Genomic DNA, 8,820 nt, shown 5'->3' with positions numbered 1-8,820 from the left:
TATATAGAAATGTAGTGTCAATTAATGGTAGTATCTCAGTAAGTAGGAAAAGATGGATTTTCTAATAAATGTTGTTACTACACCTAGATGGTCACATAGAAACCATTAAAGTTGGATCCATTCCTCCCACCAGTATGAAAAGATGTTCCATCTTGCTCATTAGAGACAAGCAAACAGAAAGTATACTAACATGTATTTCTCACCCATGAGACTGGCAAATAGCCAAATGTTTGACAGCTTTCTCTATTAGCACTCTCATACCTTGCTGGTATACATTATTTGTCTATGGAGGGGAAATTGGCAATATCTTCCAAACGCGTATGCATTTACCTTTTGACCCAGCACTCCCACTTCTAGGAATCTTCCAATGCTAAACTGGTAAAAATACAAACAGCACAAAGTTATTGCCCAGGGTTTACCGGTTTGGATCCCAGGTGTGGACCTATGAACTACTTATCAAGCCATGCTGTGGCAGGTGTACCACATTAAAGTAAAGGAAGATGGGCATGGATGTTAGCTCAGGGTCAATCTTCCTCAGCAAAAAGAGGAGGATTGGCAGTGGATGTTAGCTCAGGGCTAATCTTCCTCAGAAAAAAAAAACAAGAAATGAGGACTATCTCTATATACAATCATGGAATTACCTCCAGGGCAGATTATGAAAAGAGAAAAGCAAGACAGAGAAAACTGAATATACTATTCTTCTGCTTATCTAAGGAAGGGCTTGGAAAATATGTATATTTTTTAAATAAATTTTAAAAAACTATAAACTATAAAAAGGATTCCTATGGGAAAGGGAGGAAACAGGATGATCAAGGGATGGAAGCCAGATTTCTTTGAATATACTTTTTCTGTACATTTAACTTTGAACCATGTAAATATTTCTCATAAGTAAAAAGCCAAATTAAAATTTAAAAACCCCTAAAAGACAAAATGAAAATGGAACACATGATCTTGGGCACTCAAGTGACTTACAACACAGCAATTTGACTCACCCCCCCCCCCCCCCCCCGAGAGATATACCTAAGAGACAAAAAGAATTGGGGGAAGGAAAATTTTAAACTATTTTCACTAATATTGTTGATAGTGGTGTAGAAATTGCTATTCTGAGACCATTATGTGTGAGTCTTCTATAAAACAAATGGGCAATTGTTCATGTTATTGAGATGTAGGATTTTCAGCACATAAGAAAGGAAATACACAGATGTAAGATCACTTATGTTGAATAAAAAAAGGTAGTCTTGAATTTGAAGTATCAATACGAAGAATATGAACAGAATATATACTTATTTTTTTAGCTCTGTTCACTGAACAATGATCAAACCAGTAGAAATGAACACCCCTAATACTAAGACTACTCTGTGTGTGTGTAATATGTATTATAGTCTATATAAGATGATTTCTGAAAAAGTAAACAAAGCTTTTTGGAAAAATGGCTGATTCCAGGTCTGAAGAAGGAAATGTACAAGATAAACTGGACCATCTCATTACCAGAAAACAAAAAAGCTATCAAGGACAACTTAAATGCTAGCTAAGAATGAGATGACTTGAATATCAACAAGGTAATAACTACCATTGATTAGAACACATCAAAAATCCATGTTTATGGGGCCGGCCCAGTGGCATAGTGGTTGGGTTCAAGCACGGCGGACTACGGCTTGCTAGTTCAGATCTGATGTGGACCTGTGCACCACTTATCAAGCCATGCTGTGGCAGGCACCCCACATACAGAGTATAGGAAAATGGGCACTGATGTTAGCTCAGGGCCAATCTTCCTCAGCAAAAAGAGGAGGATTGGCTGGATGCTAGCTCAGAACCAATCTTCCTCAGAAAAAAGAGGAGGATTGGCAGTGGATGTTAGCTCAGGGCTAACTTCCTCAAAAAAAATAATCCATGTTCATATTAATACTAAAAAAAGAAAAACTTATTGATATTTAAAGGATATTAGAGAATCTATTCATTATCCAAAAGAACCAAACATTTTCCTGTTTTTCCTATATCTACTAGACCTTCCTTAAGTAACCAAATATTTAAGGAAAGTTCTCTTATTGAAAGTATTACAGCTAATAAAATAAATAAAACTATAATGAATTAATGGATCTAGCTAGTGATCACCATTGGCTGCTAACATCACTAGGACAGATGAAGTACCCAACACCTAGGAAGCAGTACTGCAAGGAAAAAAAAGTGTATCAGTATCTGATCTGAATCTGATCAAGCCTCTACATCTAGGGTTGGTTTCATGAGTATCATCTGTGCAATCACTTAGGGCTCTGTACTCAGAAGCGCCCTATGTTTGGTTTAATGCTCTGCTGTCCCCATCTTGAAATTTGAACAAAGAGCCCCACGTTTCCATTTTGCACTGGGTCCTGCAAACTCTAGCCAGTCCTTGTCTACATCAACTACCAATTTACAGGAAATAAAAGTGTGATGGTTTAAAAAGATGTCTACAAATTCTTTGACATTACTTCCCTCAAAACATAGAGGAGCCTACTTTCTCTCTCCTTGAGTATGAACCATACTTTGTGGTTCGCTTCTAATAGAATGTGTTGGAAATGATGGTGTGTGACTTTCAAGAATATATCATAAAAGGCGTTGTGGCATCCACCTGTTCTGTCTCTAAGATCAGTGCTCAAGGGGAAGCAAGCTGACATGTGAGGACTCGAACAGCCATATGGAGAGGTCCACATGGTGAGAACCAAGGCCTCCAGCCAACAGCCATGTGAGTGAGACATCCTGGAGTGGATCCTTCAGCCCCAGTCAAGCCTTCAGATCACTGCAGCCTCAGCTTGCAGTTTGAACACAACCTCATGACAGACCCTGAGCCATAACCATTCAGCTATGCCACTCCTGAATTCCTGACCCACAGAAACTGAGTGAGGTAAAGTTAATTATTGTTTTAAGATGCTAAGTTTTGAGGCAATTTATTACACAGGAATATATAATACAAGAAAATAGAAGGAACATGTTAAATGACAGCATGAGTATGCAACCAGTAAAATCCAGACTGTGGGGAACTCTATAGGAAAATAACATCTTCAACCAAAATTTTTCGAAGAAAAAACATCCCATCACAGTGTTATTTTTGGATCTGGATTTAAGTAAACCATTTAAAAAGTTACAGGACAATTTAAAACATGTAAATACTGACTGTATATTTGATGTTAAGAAATTATTGATTTTCTTAAGGAGGTCTAAAAGATAGTGTTACAGTTATGTTTTTAAAAGGAAGTCCTTGACTTCTAAAGATACATACTAAAATATGTATGGAATTGGCTTCAAAATGGTATGGGAGAGAGGGAATTGGTGCGAAATGGAAGTAAGAGTGGTCATGAATTGATAATTATCAAACTTGGGTGATGGGAACATGGAAGTTCAGTGTACAATTCTCTACTTTTATATGCTTGAAATTTTCCCTAATAAAAAGATAAAAATAAGTATGCACTTACATCAATACAAATAAACAAATACCACACTATGACACTTGACAGTGGGCTTAATAGAACCAAATAATTACAAGTAAGATGAAGACCATAAGGATTTGAATGTTTTACTGTCTAAAACAAAGTACATAATTTTTAGATGTCAAACCCAAAACCTACACTACGTTACTAACGAATCTATCTATTTATGGAACTACTCTGGCTTGGAATTGGTAACTTTGGCACATATTATTTGATCCAATATTCCGTAATAACCTCAGAAGTATTATGCCTTCTTTTTAATTGTTTGATTCAAATCATAGTCATATTTAGTCACCAGATGGACTTTCTTCTTCACCTATTCCATCATGTTAGAAAAAGAGTGTAAACGAGCACCTTATAATGACTCATGATAGACTTTTATCATCCACATAGGAAAGCAGTGAAGAGAAGGTTATGCTAACCATTTGATGGTAAAAGAGACATAAACAGATGCTATTCACAAGTCTCAGCGCGCCAATGGCAATTACCACCTGTTCTGCTTCATCTATTAGTGCTATGCATGAGAAAGAAGCTGAGAGGGGAAAACCATGCAGACACTAATCCTTACTGCAACAACAGTATTTTAAATTCCTTCATTAAAAATACACAGTATACATAGGTAGAGTAATGCAAAGGATATGCAACTGCGTGACTATCCTGAGCTGAGACAAGATGACTAAGCACAGGTTCACTCCTTTCTTTCCTTTACAAATAGGAGGGAGGGGTTGTTTGCTTTATGCAGACGTGTTAGGAAAAGAATCGACCCAGAAATGCCTCATTATTTCTCATTCTTACCAATTCAGAATTTGTGATAACCCATGGCTTACGCTTGGCTGCAGATATCATTAACATGATAAAGAAAAAGGCTTGATCACGTACAAAATTGTAAAGGTGGTTTGATTTTTAACTATGAAAAAAAAAACACTACTCAAACTTGTGTAGAAATTTTTACAAACCTAAAAGGAAGAAAATAATCCAACATACAGGTTAATACTGGGTCAAGATGATAGGACCATATATGGCCCCATCTTCCTTCTTCACTTTTCTTCCTGAGTTTTGCAGGTTTTTTAAAATGTGTGCTATTATTGTTACTGCTATACGAGAAATTTTAAAAGATTTTTATTAGTGTAGGGACAGGTTAATAGATGTCCTGTATTTAAAATTTACATATTTTACTTACTAAAGCAACCAAAGGCGATATGTATTTAAAATCTGTGCCCAAAGTATGTTTCAAAGTACGTTTCCACAAAAATATAATTCAGACTGGCCTCCTTTCAGCATAAATTACTGACACATTGTTGCAAATATGGCGATCCGTTTTTCTACCAAGATGTCACAAAAATACTAAGCATAATTAGTTCCCTGTCTCATTAAAACCACAGGTTTTTGTTGACTTCAAAACGAAACGAAACACAGTATACTTACTGAAAGGTATGGTTTCAATGACCACCTGTCATTTAATAACAATAATTACAAATGAGGATAAACAGACTAATTTAGCCTCAATGAGAAAAACAAACAATGAAAGAGAAAGCAAAACAAGTGGCACACAGGAATATTGTTTTCCTTAAATGTTGTGTTAAAAAATTGAAAAGGATAAAAACAAAAAAGCCAAGTATGTTTATAAAACTCTCATGATAGTCTCTAAACCCTCAAATATGAGCCATACTTAGCTGAAGTCACAAACACTGCCTTCTCCTAGAGAGAATGTGTAGGTGTAAGCACAGGGTCCAACATCAGCTCTAAACAGAATACAGCACTCCTTTCCGGAGGCAGGGATACCCACTCTCAGTTGTCTTTCAGGTAACTACCCTAGGTCTTATATAGCCAGGAGTAATGGAATCTCTGGGTTTGGACTCTCATCTACACATTAGTCTTGACACGTCAGTTATGTGTTACTGGCTGCTCGGGATAAGAGAGAAGGGAGGAGGCAAGTGTTCTAGTGCAGGAAATTCAGGGGAATCAGTAGTACCCAAGGTGCTATGTTATGTTCCCAGCTCACAGGAAAAGCTTTAGAGATCCCTTTGGCTTAGAGACCCTCTTTAAATTGAGTATTTAAATGAAACCAGTAGGCTGAGCTTCCATTTGCTTTATATAGAGGATGAACTCATCAAATTGGAAGAATGCAGTATGTAGTTTTATTGGTTATTCCCCCAAATTATTAGATCTAGAATACTTGATCATAAACCTGAAAATGCCCATATTACTAGCAATTTCAATAGCCCTTCAACCAGTCCAACCATTTAAAATCTTTCTACAATAGCACTAGACATCTGCTGGCAATAATTATACCAAGAGTTCCTCTTCAAGTAAATATTTCTAGGACTAGTTAAGAAATATAACTAGAGGACTATACCTCTGAGAATACAGAGGAGTATAAAAGTGAAAGGCAAACTTTCAGATGGATTTTCTCAACTTCTTTCCATATCCCATACTGACAGAACCATCAAGTCCACTGTTCCAGAGAAGACATGTAGTTACTTACATCCTTATTACAGTTATTATTTACAAGTTTTTGATGACCAACAAAATTACAGCAGAATTTTAGGGAGTAACCAATCAAAAATACTCAGATATCTTCAAACTGTACCTGATACAATACTTGAAGATCTGTAAAATATCACAATTTTCACATAGGTTTACAGATGGACTTAGTTAAGTTAGAGATATCAACTGGCCCACGTGACATAAATATGACACTTAGGCTGCCTATCAAGGATTATCACTCTCATAGGTGTTCATGGGACACAAGAAGTGTGTAATTGATCTCTGGGAAGTAGGAGGGCCAGAAAGCTACATATCAAGACACTTGCTACTTAGCAAAAGGGAGAGAGAAATTTAAAGAAACAACGTTCTCGTTACCACTCTTACATCAAACGATCACAGAAAGATAACCTATGACAGGAAAGATAGGCAGGAAACATACTTAAAGGATAACATCTGATCAAGGAAGGGTGGACTTGAGGCAATTGTTATTAAAACTAACTTGTGTCCTGTTCTGGTAATACATACCATCCTTACAGAACTACTGGATGGGCTTTGTCATTAGGCTAATGTGACTTCAAACTGAGATTATTAAAGCAGCATTATGCATGTAGGGCAGGGCTTAAGGTTCACACTAACTAGAAGTATCACTTTGATTAGAAGCTGTAACTATAACTCACCTACCTTTAGATTCTTTTAGATTAGATATCTCACTGCGTACTTGCTATAAATCATAAAAGCCATTTTTTTTCACTTGAGGAAGATAGCCCTGAGCTAACATCTGTGCCATTCTTCCTCTATTTTGTATGTGGGTCACCACCACAGCATGGCTGACAAGTGGTGTAAGTCCACACCCAGGATCTGAACCTGTGAACTCAGGCTGCTGAAGAAGAGCATGCTGAACTTAACCACTATGCCACAGGGCCAGCCCCCATAAATGTTTTATTATAAAATAGTTAAAATAAAGATACATTGTATGTATAGAGTAGGTAAAATAATTTATGTTTTAAATATCAAGGGCTTTCAAATGTCTCTTAAATATTAATTTTCAGATTTTTAAGAACAAGAACTCAATGATTAAGTTATGCAAAGTTGAATTTTTATTACATACTTGAACATGAACAAAAACACATGAAAAGATTTACCCTTAAATGTAAATATTCTATGTACATTTGGGCATAACAAAAAAACTGGTTATGTTAAAAATCAGAGACTTAGGGTTTGAAAAAATAAAGACGTGGTCAACATTTAAAAAATAGCATATAATAGATACATCCTTGGAATTTCTTTATTAAATTATCAGAATTTCTACCTGGTTTTCCATATCTACCCTTATTTCTGACATTAGACCCACATTCAAACTCTATCTCCACCCCACAGGCAGTAACTATAGCTCTAATCTGTGCTGAGTTCAGTCATCCCTCCAGACCTTAATCATGCCTCCATCATTTGGTCTGCCTTCATCACTGCTTTTATCAAACAGCAAAGGCCTATCAGAGACACACCTGGCTGACCCATTCCCATCTACTTTAAGCCAGAGGATCCCAATAGGACAGAAGACTTATCCTCCTTGGGACCCCATTTCTAGTTGTCTGTTATGACAGAAGTGCTTTCATAACCCTTCTCTCAAGACTGGTCCCCACGGCCTCTTACCATAACTCACTTGATCCAGCGTTTAGTCTTCTCTGACTCTAGATTCAGATCAAACAATTGTAAAACCAATGAGGCAGAGGCTCATTAACCTAGGATTCTGAGGTCTAAATTTCATGGACTATTTGATGACCTATCTAGATAACAAAATGGAAAAACTACAATTTTGATAGAACTGGCAATCATTGCTTAATAGGATCAAAGCTGCTCTGTGATTTGGAGGCTGAAGGGAGCTTGTTTTATCTGATACTAAGAGACTCAGGAATACATACCTTTCTTTCTTTAAAGACAGTACCACAGAAATGCCCCTCCCATCTCCTGATTAGCATTCTAAATGTAGTATGATCCCTTTTCTACGTTCTTTAAAAAAAAAAAAAAATTCTCCCCTGAGTTTACCTGTAAAAAGCCAATGAATATCAATTCTTCATAAAAATGACTGAATTAAGAGATGAGAATAGAATAAAAGATAATTCTTTTATAAACATGAGAGAGATTCAACCTCAAATACAATAACAATAATAACAGATTCAACCCCACTGTGTGTTCACTTCCAGGAAAGTTTTATGCATTCCATTCAAAGCTCCTACCCCCAGGTAAACACAGAATCATAGGTGGAAATATTCCACGTTTAGCCCTAGAAGTGGCATCACACTTAACAGTAAGAGAATAAAGCAGAATATGGTTAGGTAAATGAATATTACAGCATAAAATGTACTGGTGATGAAACTGCAATGAAGTAACATAAGCAAGGTTTACAATATTTTTTTTTACCAAGAAGCCTAGTTGTAAACATTTGCATTAAACTACTGTCCCCCAAAACCTAACCAAACACACAAACAAAAATCATCTTTTGTGACTACAAAATCATTAAGAATTCGTACTCTGTGACTCTTTGTCTTGGTGGTTTTCAGAGTAAGTGAGCTGTGTTAAGTAGCTTTGCTGATTTCTTCACCTTGAATAACTGCCAGTTCTGGAACTTCATTCATCCTCAGAACATCTGCATAGAGCAAATAATTATGTAGGCTTCTGGGAAGTGGCAACTGACAGATAAAACTGTCAGATCGTAGGTGTCCTGGTTTTAGCCTGGACCGAATTTCCAAACGACAAAGGTGCGTCAGGGATGGAACAGAGGCTGGAGAAACAAACAGGAAAAAGGAAGACGAAAATTTTTTTAAACAGAAAGATACAACAGTATATTAAGGCAAATGCCTTTCCCCCCCACTTC

The 8,820-nt window shown here is 36.6% G+C and overlaps 1 protein-coding gene across 1 annotated transcript in view; it reads right to left on the bottom strand.

The window, feature by feature from the left end:
- Positions 1-7,035: 7,035 nt before the first annotated feature.
- ASB3 (ankyrin repeat and SOCS box containing 3) overlaps positions 7,036-8,820 on the bottom strand; it is a gene marked incomplete at its 5' end in the record, with an annotated part of 106,627 nt that continues 104,842 nt past the window's right edge. Inside the window, one exon of the mRNA XM_046661837.1 lies at positions 7,036-8,727. Within this exon, the coding sequence (XP_046517793.1) occupies positions 8,522-8,727 (206 nt within the window). The remainder of the gene's footprint in view (positions 8,728-8,820) is intronic.

Source organism: Equus quagga, chromosome 5 (assembly GCF_021613505.1).
Source record: "Equus quagga isolate Etosha38 chromosome 5, UCLA_HA_Equagga_1.0, whole genome shotgun sequence".
In the NCBI taxonomy this organism is placed as follows: Eukaryota; Metazoa; Chordata; class Mammalia; order Perissodactyla; family Equidae; genus Equus; species Equus quagga.
The sequence above is the reverse complement of the archived record's forward strand: the minus strand, read 5'-3'. Positions and strand labels throughout refer to the sequence as shown.